This window comes from Triplophysa dalaica, chromosome 15, assembly GCF_015846415.1.
Source record: "Triplophysa dalaica isolate WHDGS20190420 chromosome 15, ASM1584641v1, whole genome shotgun sequence".
Lineage (NCBI taxonomy): Eukaryota > Metazoa > Chordata > Actinopteri > Cypriniformes > Nemacheilidae > Triplophysa > Triplophysa dalaica.
In genome coordinates, this window is record NC_079556.1 from 1,924,624 (window position 1) to 1,939,605 (window position 14,982).

A 14,982-nucleotide genomic window follows, 5' to 3' on the forward strand; every position below is an offset into this window, starting at 1 on the left:
GGTATTTATTTTAAGTTTGAAACCCACAGGAAAATATAGGACAACAGTAGTCCATTACAAAACATAAAAAACATTTTTATTGTCTGCTGAGATTTGCCAGGATGTATTGAACATGGTATACAGAAAATGAAGAAGGGGTTTACATATTGTCTTCATCAGAATCATCCTCTTCTTCCAGAGATTCCTGTAAAGACAGACACATGAGAATAAGCAACGGCTGAAGACGGTTTCAGCCAGAGAACTGTCTGTTAGCCGAGATAATTACTTACTTTTGCGTATTTCTCTGCCTCCTCTTTGATGTCTTTGGGGACAAGCTCGTGCCTTCCTTTTGTGACTAATAAAAAGGAAGAAGATATAAATAAACCACATTTCTATTACCTTGTCTAAACTCATCATTTAAACCAACTGAATGACCTTGAAAATATTGAGTTGCCTGTTAAACTATTAATATCAAAATGCACTATTAAATATTCTTATGCATAGGACAGATAAGGTGATTCGATAACTTCTAAGATGTAATGAAATGTCATGTTGACATGGGTCAGCACAGTACCTTCTCCAACCCAGCTGAGCTCCAGTTCAAAAGTTTTGTCTTTCACCTCATCGTGAACAATATAGATACTGAGAAGAAAAGAAAAACACTATAATTACAATACAGCGATTTAAATGTTAGTTATAGATTGCTATGTAGCGTTTCATTAAAATACTTTTGTAAACTCAGCAGCTTAAATGTGCTGACATGTATAACTTCTACAGATAAGAAAAAGAAGCGCTGAGCCAGACCTTTCAAATCCAACACAACAGTCTATACAAGCAGTTTGTTATTTATCCTATGTGGTGGTGGTGGTGGCAGATATTATCCATGGACCTCTGCTCCCCTCTTATGTTAGCTGTCATGCACTAATAAATGTTAAGCTCTTAATTATAAATATAAATAAAATGCACTCACATTTTTGCAACTTCTTTTACAAGTTCTCTGCAGGTCATTTCTTTCATCTGTAAAAACAAATAACATTCTGTTTACATAAACACAAAAGCAAACCTCATGAATGCATCATACAAAAGCGTATAAGGTGAGGGTATCCCAGTAGAAATAAGCACCAATAGTAGGAGACTCTTGTTTGAACATATTATTTTGCACACTTATAGAAACACAGACAGCCGTACTAATAAAGGTACTATAGACTAATGATATGACAAGCTTAACAATAACCTATTCATCAATTTGGACTGGTTTGCGATTGCGTTTGACTAAAAATGTTAAATCAATTTTCATGATGTGCTGGATCGCAGTCATTCAATAGCATCTGTATGGTTAAAGTAATAAGCAGTAAAACACCTACCTGTAGTTTCTCTATTTCGGTCTTAGCAGCTTGCTTGGCTTTTCCAATAGCACATCCCCAATAACCCTAAAAACAGACACAAAACTGTACTGTCCGTTCAAGCAACAAGCAGTGTCTTCACAAATAAAAACATCAGCAACACGCAGAATAGAGATTTAAGTTATCGATAATAACGTTTTGGAGCACATTCAAATGCTACAAATGATTTGCAGTTCTTTTTGCATGATGGAATTTGAATGTATATTGATTAACAGAGATCTCTTACGTATGAAATGCCAGAAGGGTCGACCATGTACAGCTGTGGACCGTCGTCTTCATCATAAGACCCGAGAATGAAACTAAAAGAGGTAAAAAAAAGTGAAACCCCTGCTGTTTCACTTACATAAACATGTTCCAATTTGATTTAGAAGTATAGCTTACACCGTTTTTGTCTTATACAATAAATTTACCTGCATCCAAAAGGTCTCACAGCGCTGTATAATGTGTACGCATGGACATACATGGCCACTCTCTCAGAAAGATGCTGTTTAAAAAATATTCAAAAACATAAGTCAGTCTGAAAAACAATTCCTTTTGATTCATTAATTTACTATTTAAAATGTAGTCATTTGTTATATTACCAGTGTATCAAGTTTTTTTTAAGTAAAAAGATTAAATCATATTCAACTCTGATTCGACTTACTGACTGATCAGTTATACAAGTTGTATATTGCTAATGAATCATCTTAGTTATGGTAAGACATGACTTGTTTTATCAGCACGACCAAAGATTTCAAGAGTACCAGTTATTTTTCATAAATATCTCTTACCTTCAATGGGATGTCGTGGCCGTAGTTGGAGCGAAAGTTAGATGCTTCTTCTCTGGCCACCTCTGAGAGTGATCGAGCATCTGCTAGAAGACCAGCCACTGCCTGCAAGACAAACAAACAGAAAAAAATTTGTGTATTAAATTCAGCTGGATTTAAGTCTTTGTTTCACTTCACACTCCAAACATTCCTCTTTTATCTGCTTCTGGAGTACATTAAAAGCAACCTGCACTTATATTATTTACTTATAGTTCATAACTATATTCCAAAATGTCTTTCGTTTCAAATATTATACAAAACCAAGAAAATCTCTCTGCAGAGGAGTTATTGAACATGTTAAGGGAAAACAATTTGTTAAATGTTCTCACCATCCCGACGTGGCGATCAATATTGAAGATGCGCTTATTTGAACCCGCTTCATACAATTTGGAAAGCACCAGCTTTTCCACACCGAACACAACTCCATCTTTGCAGCGGATTCCAATTGCTGTGCTACATGAACAAAAAACACCAGCAAATAAAACAAGGCTCTTCCTAAACTAAAACCATGATTAGATTATTTTTAATTAAATTCCCATACTTTTTATCCTGATATAGCTATTCTGTGAAACTACAGAATGTAATTAAAAAAAATCTGTTTTTAGTACAGTTAGCTGGAATATACTAGTTAATTGCAGCCTGTGATAGGTGTTCTTTTCCCAAGAAATTCTGTTAATCTGACGCATATGCTTTGGTCTCGTCCCTCTCTATAGATAATTACTGGTATTTGTTTTAAGAACTATCAGTGAAGCTCTTAGGGTGACACTGAGGCCTAATCCTTTAGAAGCTGTTATCGGAATTCTCATTGACAATATCGCCACAATTTTCAAACCAGTGGGATATTATTTACATTTATCCATTTTGGCAGACGCTTTTTTTTCTGTGTGGATTAAGCTTGGATTAAGGCACACGCATTCGCTATGGAATTGTTTTGATAAACTACTGCAATGGCCAGAATGTCCATATTTTCCAGTCTAGAGTTGAGTTAATTTTTTGCCAAGATCCTGTATTGATGATGGGAGAGTCGGACCACTGCACAAAGTCTTCTCCAGCACATCCCAAAGATTATCAATGGGGTTAAACTGTGGACTCTGTGGTGGCCAATCCATGTGTGAATGATGCTCCCTGAACCCCTCTTTTACAATTTGAGCCTGATGAATCCTGGTATTGTCATCTTGGAATATACGTTCCATCAGGGTAGAAAAAACAAATGAATGAAATAACCTGGTCATTCAGTATATTCATCTGACCTCATTCTTTGGGGAAATAATGTTGCTGAACCTAGACCTCCAATTCAATGGGAGGTTCATACCTATTTGCTTTTTTTATTCCGGTTGGTGACTTTTTTTTTGGACGGGCAATGTATTTTGCCTCTGTAACCACACATTGTTAATTTGCTGTTCATTTCACTACCCATTGATGTTTAGGATTCTTCAAGCAAAACGGAAAGAAGGAAATTGTATTTGACTGGGTACTGCTTTTATTCCTTCAATAAAAAAATAGGTTTTATTTGACTAGTTGATGTGATGATGATTATGTTGATCATTATTTACCTGCTATTTTCTACTGCTTTCATGGCATATTCCACCTGAAACACCCGTCCATCCGGTGAAAATGTGGAGGCAGATAAATCATACTGGATAAAAGAAACACAGAATACACGTTTTTTATATACAGAAGATTACAATTAAAGATTTTGTTTCTTAAAAATCATTAATACATAGAACAAACAAAACTAGGGTAAATTCAATAAAAAGTACACAGCTTTTGACATTAAGACTAAAGTCAAAAAGTGTCCCAATCTAGCTGAATTACCCACACATTATCAAAACAAAACGATATTAGGATATATTTCCCTTTTATATTCTTTAACATCGTTTACTTGTTGTAGATCTGGACACAAAATAAATTTTAGAGCAGCGTTTACCATGCAGATCAAATTTACTTTCACTTTAGTTCAAGTGACTTCATATGAACTCACTCATTGTTAGCAAGCAGTGACTCAGCAGAGGCAAAACACAGCAAAACACAACAATTAACTCATGCAAAATAAAATAAAACATTCTATAAAACTACACACACTCTTTGTCAATTTAAAATATATAAATGTAGAATTAACACACTATTATACATCATGCACACCAGCATTAGCTTGTTAGCTTCAGAATGACACAGACATACACGTATTCCCCATTTAATAGCTCATTTAGCATCAAGTCTCATTCGAACATTGTGATTTATTCTGTATTACTGATTTAACTCACCCCTGTACCAATCGAGCTCATTTTAATTCACGGCGATCAGTTATTAATGTGTGTATGAGTTTTGCGTTATAGTAGCCGCAGACTCTACGGCGCATCAGTTATCCCTCTGGCACTAGCGTATAACGAGCTCACTGATTGGACAAAAAACATTTCAAAACAAGAGTCCTTTATACGTCAAAGGAATACAACATAAGAACCTTTGACATCGTAGCTAAATGTAAAACAGTTGATTATTTTAATTGCTTGCTTGTGAATGATAGGATTATGTTTCAAATATTAAATTAATAAAAAATAAAAACACACAGTTTGAACCACGTGTCTGAGTAATCTAGCGAAAATGCTTCTATTTGTATTTCCCCAATTGAGCGAATGATAAAATACTTTTTCAACCTTTCAAACTGATGTTTGTGTTGTATTTCTAAATATATTTATCTATGTGTAATATATATTTCATGTCTCACGTCATCTTTTAAATATTAAATTAAGTTTTTTTGCAGTGTGAATTTTGGTTTCAACTAAGAACAGCAAATCTAAATCTTAAAATAGAAATATTACAATATTAGAACTTGAATTTAGTTTTAATTGGTGTTCTGCTAATGGTCTATTAAATATTTACATATATGGACATATTGATGTGTGACGTTTTTTTTAAGATTGTTTTGATAAAAACTATGAAATCTTTCATGGAGTTTTTCCAGGAAACCCAAGGTGGTTGGTCGGTGGGCGGAGGTGCGTTTTCAAATTTTAACTAAATATTATGAGTTTACACAAATTTTAAAGAGAAAATGAACCACTTTGATGATCTATATACTATAAACGCTGCAATGTTTCATGAAAAAATAAGAATTGTAATTTTTTATTTTACTGGGACTTTAAGGACAAAAACCTGACAAATGTCTTGAAATATAACATGTCTTGTACTGTGCATGGTAACTGTGATTTGACTTTTTTCCGCAGAACACAAAAGATATTTTGAAGAACGCTGGTCACCGAAAAGCACTGGACCCCATTCACTTCAATTGTGTGGAAACAAAACCAATGCAAGTGAATGTGATCCAGCTGACAACATTTATCAAAATATCTTCTTTTGTGTTCTGCAGAAGAAATAAAGCTATACAGGTTTGAAATGACAAGAGTGTTTATAAATGATGACAGAATTTTTATTTAGGTGAACTATCAGGTAGGCTACTCTAGGTGGGCCTAGAGTACATTTTTGTTGTTTTCTATGTTTTCTATGTTGTTTATGTAAAGTGAATGTGCATTATGTAAAATTAAATGTTAGGAGTTTTTTGTACATAATATGTATTATTAATATATTACAACATCCATCCATCCATTTTCTACCGCTTATCCGAACTACCTCGGGTAACGGGGAGCCTGCGCCTATCTCAGGAGTATATTACAACATATAACTTCTTAATTACGTATGTATGTTTACCAGATAAGAAAACATTTCAATACTGTCCTTGTTGTAAATGTTCCTAAATATGTTTCTAAACTGTTCTAAACACGGAGATATTAAACAAAAATTAAATATTCAACTGAAAAACAGTCAATAAAATAACAACAAATCCACAAAGGTGTATCATAAATGGAATGTAATAGTTTATTACATAAAACATCATTCAGAAACAAGCATTCCCTTCAAATACAGGTGTAGGTGACATAACACAGATGGCAAAAGGAGGGAAAAAGAGGAAAATACTCAGTTCACATCAATTTTCATTTCCAGCTTTTCCAGCAGAACATTAGAGATACAGTTTTACGCTTTCCGTAAAAATTAAAATGCTACAATTGGTTCATATGCATGTAAACATGGTTCTAAACCCCTTTCACATTATTAATGTATGATTTAACGCACAAATCACATTAAAAACAAAAACATCCATTGCTATTGTTCACACAAAAAACTCTTCTACTGGACCATTGTTTGGCCAGTATATAAAGGCTCAGATCCCATCCAGGAAAAACGCTTTCATCACACCAGCTGCTCTCTGTCACAGCTCAACAGAATCAAGTGTTGAGGATCATAGACATCCGGGCTACTGTAATCCCTGAGACGTGATTTATATATCAGCTGGTGAGTGTCAAAATGCGCTCACCCTGATATCTCTCATAGGGTGGGACATCTTTATCGATCTCTATACACTATAGACGAGCATTCTAATAAACCCCTCCTGTAAATAAATGCAGGCATACAATATAATCATAAAAGACATCTGTTTGTAATATCATAGGCACAGGAGGTAGGTAATAATTTGCACTCAGGGTGGCTAATGGAAAAGATTCAGAAAGGTATTCAGGGCCTGAGACCATGATCATATCTGAGGTGCCTTCACCCTTCAAAGGTACACGTTCGCAAATAAAGAAGTGGCTTTGGTTTCATTTCCATTGCGCTAAAAAAATGTGATGAAGATAAACAGATTAAAATCACAGCCGCTAAACATTTCCCTTCACCCTATTAAGAGTTTAAAACATGGGACGTTCCCTAATGAGCAGCAAAAGTCAAAAGGGTTCAGCCTTCATTACAATATAAAATGAAACACGATTAATAAATGACAAGATAAAGGGAAATGCAAAAGACGGCTATTTGGGATTAGTAACTGCTCAGATGCGTGTTATAGAGGAATATGATGAAACTGTGGAATGGAGAGAAGCAAATCAATATTGACAAATACAGTCACATAACTGCAGTACGAGGAGCATAAGATAGCAAAGAGATGAAGCATTGAGCTAATTTAGAAAACAGGTTGAAACACCCTAAAGCACATCAGAGAATACAGTCATAATGTAACAAGTTCTGGCTCCGCAAAAAAATCTTTGTTAGTACTTGTATTTTGTAAATGACAAACATCTTATTATATCTCCTGTAGCTCAATGGTCTAGCAACGCCAAGTCGTGGGTTTGATCCCAGGGGATTGCATATACTCAGATACAATGCATAGTATAATGCAATGCAAGTCGCTTTGGATAAAAGCCACTGCCAAATGCTCAAATGTAAATGAAGTAAAGATGTGTTAAACAAGAAAATAAAATGGAAACAGTGACCTATAGGTTTTATAACTGCTTGAATCTTATGAAAACAGTTTTTCATCATTTTAAGAACCCATAATTTTTTTGTCCACAAATTCCCATTATCATGTCTCCAGACATTTTTGGTTTAAATTATAATTATTTTCATTATTCTGAATAGTGACCACTTTCTCAATGTTCTAAAGCAATATTCTTGTATATCAGGAATAAATTGCATTGCAAAAATAATTATTTAAGTCCTTACACTGGGTTCACACCAACAGCGAATTACGCGTTTTGCGCGAGAAAATTACATACAAGGTCAATGCAAAGACGCGTACAGATGCGAACTCGTGGCAGGCGATGCGAATGTCGCGAATAGGGTGGAGCGATTGCTGCGAACACGCGTCAATATTGTCTTCCGTGAATATTTGTAATTTCAAGTGAAAATAACGAACTTTTCCCGCAAAATATAAAGAGCGTGGAACGTGATTGTTCGCGTTTGGTGTGACCCAGCATTAAGTGATAAAATTCTGACATCATTCACTCCCCCTCGTGTCAAGCCTGTATGACTTTCTTCGGCAGAACACAAAAGAAGATATTTTGAAGATAGTAGGAAACCGAGCAGTGCAAGCACACATTCACTTCTATTGTATGTACATAAAAGTAATGCAAGTGAATCGATGCTAGTAAACGTTCTTTAAAATATCTTCTTTTGTGTTCGGCGGAGGAAAGAAAGTCGTACAGGTTTGAAATGACAAGAGGGTGAGTAAATGATTTAGATTTTTGGATGAACTATCACTTAACATAAGCGAACATTAATCACTGATAATATGCGTGAACTACCACACTTGTTTTCTTCATTTTAAGTCAACTCTCTTTTTCTTTGTTCTGATGTTGGTGTGAACTTTGAGCGGAACATCTTGACAGGTTTGTGAAATACACCAAGTTATATATTGACTGGTCCCAATGTTTATATTGCACATGATGTGTCTTCCCCACAAAAAGTAAAAAATAAAACAACACAATTATTAAAATCACAATTAAACCAATGCATTAGGGACCAGCTCTCGTATTCAGACCTGCAGGACGAGTCCGGCTGCTGAGATGTTGTCTCCTCCCCCAGCGGTCTGATACACTTCAGTGCACACCAGAACAGGAGCCACGCAGATCTCATAGTCATCCTCGTCCCAACACGAGACGGGTCGAGACTCCTGCAGAGGAATCCGCTGACTTCCTTCACTCCTGCTAGTGGAGAATGATTCGTCCATGATCAGCCGCGCTTTACTCAGGTCGATGTCCGCCGAGCCGCAAACATGCCTGTTGGCGGTCAGAGAGGCTTTGGCCGTGGCCGACATGGTATTCTTCCACTGGGAGCCACGCTTGACGATGATGGCCTGGAAAGCGAGCGTGTGTACGTGGAGGCGGGTGAGCGGCCGGCCCGTCCCGGCATCTTGATGATGGTGCTGGTTTACCAGGCGATAGAGTTCTCGCATCTGGTCCAGAACCGTAGCTACGCGAGGGTTGGGATCGGACAGAACGGTTAGGTTGCTACCCCGGAAGAGGCTCAAGAGATTGGGCAGCTCTTGTTCGTTCATGCCCAACGAGTCAGCGTGTGGAAGAACAAACTGTAGAAGATCCAACATCAAACCCTCATCCACAAAGCTGGCCATCTCAAAATGCACAGTAGTCTGAGGCGATGCAGAGGACAACATCTGTGCCAGATTGTTCAGCAATGATTCACGCACTCCTAAAATAAAACAATGATACAATAAATACAGATTTTTTTTTTAAAAGACTTAAATGTCACAGTTAATATTTGACCAGTTTTAATGCGCAATAATTATTAACCATCCTATTTTGGCACGAGGGCAGACTGCCACAGAGGTACAAAACAAACAGCATTACTGAATAGTAGAAGGCATTACAGCCTGTCAACTTTCCCAGGGAGGCTAAAAAAACATATTAATCTCACCCTGTGACATACAGTACTGGTTCAGTCTGTACGGCTACTAACCACCACTGATTTATATACACAGAATCACAGTTTGAAGAGTTTGGTTCCAAAATGAGATTTCGTTTTTTTTTAATCTTTTTTTATTGTGCATTCCAATTAATATCAATCAAACTGCAGTTGGTTTAATTTGATTTAACCCATAATAACGCTCTACGGCATTTATTGATCTTAGTTCCCATTATTTTAGCATTAACTAGTACACTTTTTAAATGTATGAATTAACATTAGTTAAAGTAGTGAATGGATATCTCATGATAATTCTCCTTTCAAACGTGATTATGTAGTATGTGAAGTCGATGTACTCCGAGGTAGTGCAAGCCATATATTTCTGTTTAAAAAGTAGGGCTGTCAAAAGATTAATCACAATTAATCGCATCCAGAATAAAAGTTTGTGTTTACATAATATATAACTGTGTACTCTTCATAATAATTTTGTATTTATTAACACACATATCCATGCACATATTTAAGAAAAACCTAAAAATTAAAAACATTTGTATATAATTTCAATTATTGGTAAATATAAATAAATGCATGTAAATATTTCCTAAATATGTATACATGTGTATGTGATTGTATTTATAAACATAAAATTAATATGCTCAGTACATAGACATATATGATGTAAACACAAACTTTTATTCTGGATGCGATTAATCTTTTGACAGCCCTGTTAAAAAGTATATAATTCTTTAGTTTTCTTTTAAAATGACTAATCATTTCGCTAGACAAGAGTCCAAGAGCCTTTTGAAGCTGCGATGAACCCTGGAAAGCTTTCCTCATAAGCCTCAATTTGTATTCAACAGAATAAATAAACAAAAGAATGCCTTTTATTACTTCTATGGTTGAGTACATTTTCATGAAAGTTTCAATTTAAAGAGAACTACTCCTGTACCATGAATTAACATGAGTAGTCCTATTAACATTAACAAGGATAAATACATCCTTAAAAACAATATTGTTCGTTCATATTAATGCATTTAATAAGGTTATCGAATAAAACCTTTCTGTAAAGTGTTACCTATAAAACATGAAACTTTGAGTCACTAAACTTCATTTAAATACACATTCCATAAAAATGTCAATATCTGAAAGTTTATCAACTTCTGAGTTACCACCTAGTTATATAGTACTAAGTGTGTAATCTAAACTCACAACCTGTCTACATTTGATGCAAGCCGCGCCGCGCCGCTCCACAACAAAAGACAATAGAATCAATTTGAACCTTTTATTATTTTTTATTTTGTCCACACCGGACGTGGTGTGATGCAACATGACAAACCCATTGAGAAGAGGCATTTGTTGTGTCGTGTCATGATAGTAGACACAGGATGTTACAGATACACCCTGTTGCGCTAGGAATTTTACTTACCGTGTTTAAAAGGGAAGTTGTCCATCATCTGAAGTCCGCCGACCACCAGCAGATCTGGTTTGAAGCTCTTTAGCTGCTCTTGAAACTGCTCCATGGAGTCGAGATACGGATTATGGTCATCGCTGTGGACTATATATCTAAAGCAATGCATAAGCAAGCAAAACTATATTACAGACATATGCAGATTTGTTTTAGCATCTTAACAATTTATTGGATGCAGATGATTCAATACATCTATAATCATATGTAAATGTAAACCAACCTGTTTGCCCTTAGTGAAGTGTATGGTCCCCATGTGGCTCCTGTGGGGTACTCCAGAATCAGGTGGATGTCTGGCTCGTTTAGTGTGTTTCCTGCCACTGTAGAGACCAAATAACATTAAAAGACAATTTTACGCTATATACGATCTTAGAGATGAAGATAATAAATATACAAAAGACTAATGATACTAGTGACAGATTTATTAACGGTTAAAATACGCAACCATGTATCAAGTACAAATAATGTTTCCTGTAGTTAAACCATAGTAAAAAGTTATCTATGGTTTGCTACAGTAGCCATAGTTAAATTGTATTTAAATATTCTATTCTATAATATGTGAAAGTATGAACGTTACACCACCTGTGATTCGCTGAGACAGGATGTCGGTGAAATCTGTGCTGAAACTGCCCCCTAGAAGAACATCACACCCCTCAAGTGCCATCCTGCTGGCCATGACAGGTGCATTTCCTCCGATCGACCACCTGTTTCCTGGCAACTCGCGAGAAGCCTCCACCAGTTCACTGAAGAGTGTGTCGTTCACCACAAACCTCCTAGATGATTTTTTTTTTTTAAATATAAAACACACGAGGACAGACTGATGGTTAGGAACGTGAGATGTTATAGGGGACCGTGTTTGCAGTGTTTTTGTCCTTTTCTATATGTAGTACATCATATCTCCAGAAACAAACTTTTACTTGAGCTAAATATACACTAAAGCATTGATGCTACATATATGAAAATAAATATTACCACAATAATTAGCACCACAGAATTGTACAAAGAATTATTAAAAGGTTGGACGAAACAACAATTTGTTTCCTTACAAGCTTTTTGTGTTAAAAAGAATACAAATTCCACTATGACCCACAGTTATGAGGCAAGTATTGACACATCCATTTAAATTCTAAACATGTGTCAAGCTGCACACAGGCCTCCCAACGTTGCCATGTTCCAAAAAAACATTTAGCAGCACAAGCAGTTTAATGACACTCATCCCTCTCAACACAACTGCAACAGTATCCTGAGAGATCTCATCTGTGAAATGTGAAATTTCTCACACTCTCCTATAGAGTGAATCAGATGCTGCTGGCATAGTGCCTGCACACATTTTCTAAAGCTGCATGTGTCTGATTTACTAGACTGTAAACTGATCCATTGACCATGCATCTAACACAACTAAAGGTTTAAACCATTTAAACTTATAGCAAATAAAATCAGTTCAAACGTATGACTATTATTTCCACTCATGCTCATGGAAAGTCACCGTCAGAATTGAGCTTTAACGGCACAGTTTTTGATTTACAGTGTATATTTGCAACGAATCGCTCGGTCCATACACGAAGGTGGCCACCGTAGTACAAAAAGATGTCCTTCTCATTTTGACGCATGGAAGAGATTATGCAGGCATTAGAAAGACTGTAGAAAGGGTGATGTCTTATTTATTACAGAAAATAAAAGATCTGTGAATTTTATGTATAAAAAGAAGGATAAAAGTCAGGCAGGAGCTAGGATATTTTATACACTTTCCAGCAGAGACGTGTTAGGACGCGGTACTAAGGCTTTTAGCAAATATACTCACAGATATCTATGGAGATACTTTCCACCAGAGAGTCGATGGAGAGAGAGATCGTCTTGAAATCAAGAAGGAAGCTTTGATTTGGATCAGTATGTGAGTAACATTGGTTGTGTTTGTTAGAACCAACCCAAATAGCACAATCCAACTTGCTTAAGTCTATTTTGCATTTACATCTGCAATACATAGTTTGCTCATCTGCAATATGTCTCGGAGACGTCTGAACGTATGTAATACATCTGTTAAAGATCTGGAGATCTTCTGCTTAAAAACATCTGCTAAACATCTTAGAAAGAGCAGCTTTACATCGATTCTAAATCATAAACATCTTACAGCAGACATCTCCGAGACGTATTCCAGATGAGCAAACTATGTATTTTAGATGTCTGCTGTACAAAACATGGTGGCGAATTCAATGTATATAGGCCCGCTCTGTATGTAGATATTAACATCTTATTCTAAGGTATTATAAACAGAACAGTTCATTACATAAGGTCTTAATACACCTCTGAAGAAATAGTTTTGTATATTATATTGCATTTCTGTCAATAGATCCTCTTAAAAACCCTGTAATGCTCCTTTACCCGCAGAAGAACTCCACAAAGCTGGTAAACAAGATCTTTAGGATTACAGAGGAATTCCAGGCAGGCACCCCCGTGTCCCGGGGGCTTTTTGAGCATGTTCGTGAACACCTTGTACTTACTCTGAAGCGGCTCCCGGTGGGAAAAAGAAGGCGAAGCTCTGGCTCAGTTGCTCAGCGTTCTCTATGTAGTCATGATGGAGAGGCTGGTCTGAAGGCTTCACACCGATTTTGTTTAGCAGGGCTACTCCATCAACGATGATATCGACACAGCCACCAAAACCTGATAAAGAGGAAAATAATATTAAATGAGGTGTTTAATAATCATCTTATCTAATATTAAAAAAGTTTGAACTTTGAACCTGACTATGCAACAAACACACCTAAACTCATAGGTCATACAACATCTGCAGCAACTGAACAAGCTAGACTAGATATCATCCATAGTTGGAACAAAAGCTGTCCTTTCTCATTAGACTGACGGCTGACAGTTACATACAGGTCGGAATACAGTGTATGGCATTTAAACCATGAAGTCAGGCTGAGTAAATCAAAAATAACTAAAGATTGAATTAATAGATAAGCAGTAACAATGAGGATTTATGTCAATACCAACCCCATGAAATAAGATTAAGATCAACTTTAGTTAACATTCATTGTCTGTATAATACAATCAACCTTAAGGTGTAAAGGTAAGGATAAAGGTGTAAAAAGTGCCGAAGATTGTTTTTGCTAGATGGAAAACCTAACCCTGGTCTTTCTATGCAGAGACTGGCAAAATAAACAAGAAAACATGCAAATCTAACATGCAAAACAGCACTACCCTGATGTTTTAAGGAAACTCAAGTTTTATGGGTGACTTGCAGATTCGCTAAAAAATGTAAACATATCTGCTATTATAATATTGCTATTGTGTTTTATTTATACAAAACTGTAAAATGTCAATTCTATTTATTTATTTAATTTCATTATTTCATAATTTTTACTTGTTATTATTACAAAAAATAATTAGATGTTACTAGTAAATATTCACAAAGACAGAAATATTGTTATATTGCCTGTATAATCAAACATTTAAATATTATTAATATATATATATATATATATATATATATCACATTTGAGAATTGACCAAGTAATCTCCAGCATATTTAACAATTATTTACGTAAAACGTCAAATGTAAAACATCAGTACATATTCATTCAAAGTTAACATATAGATTACTCATCAAAATATCAATGTTGGACATATAACAGTATCACAAAATATTGCTTTTACATTGAGAAATGCAAAAGTTATTTTAAGCATGCATGTAATGAATTATTTATGTTTCACGGTGAAGAAATGCATTTAAAAGGCTGTACCGATGGCCACTCGAGGTCTGATAACGCTGTTCGTGCCCACTTTCCGCTCCGCGCGCAGCAGTGAAGACAGAACCGTGTCCAGTCTGTCGTCCAGAACCGAACTGTCTGGTGATCTGAACCAGTATGCAATCAGCACCACTGCAAGAGACAAAAGCGAGCTATATTTCACTACAATGGCCATTGCAGATGTATGAACGCACTCCTATCTACCTCCTCCTTCCTGAGCCAATAATGCAAGGATGAATGGGCGGATGTTTTTTTCTACTGTAGAAATAGAAGCCGGAGTTAGAGCGGCAGAAGAGCGTTAAGCTAAAGCGCAGGGTGGCGGCCCGGAAGTTGTGTGTATTTTG

The 14,982-nt window shown here is 36.0% G+C and overlaps 2 protein-coding genes across 2 annotated transcripts; both read right to left on the reverse strand.

Moving 5' to 3' along the window:
* Positions 1-50: 50 nt before the first annotated feature.
* Positions 51-4,591, reverse strand: psma3 (proteasome 20S subunit alpha 3). The gene is made up of 11 exons (XM_056767577.1): positions 4,453-4,591; positions 3,742-3,824; positions 2,518-2,641; positions 2,153-2,254; positions 1,793-1,866; positions 1,609-1,681; positions 1,344-1,409; positions 950-996; positions 554-621; positions 270-334; positions 51-184 (listed from the first exon to the last, which is right to left on the reverse strand). Exons 1-11 carry the CDS (start codon positions 4,471-4,473, stop codon positions 140-142), a joined length of 768 nt encoding a protein of 255 aa, XP_056623555.1. The 5' UTR covers positions 4,474-4,591; the 3' UTR covers positions 51-139.
* Positions 4,592-6,035: 1,444 nt separating this feature from the next.
* On the reverse strand, positions 6,036-14,851 carry adpgk2 (ADP-dependent glucokinase 2). Its single transcript, XM_056768749.1, has 6 exons — positions 14,633-14,851; positions 13,391-13,550; positions 11,475-11,665; positions 11,116-11,212; positions 10,854-10,990; positions 6,036-9,214 (listed from the first exon to the last, which is right to left on the reverse strand). Exons 1-6 carry the CDS (start codon positions 14,811-14,813, stop codon positions 8,541-8,543), a joined length of 1,440 nt encoding a protein of 479 aa, XP_056624727.1. The 5' UTR covers positions 14,814-14,851; the 3' UTR covers positions 6,036-8,540.
* Between the last annotated feature and the right edge of the window lie 131 nt (positions 14,852-14,982).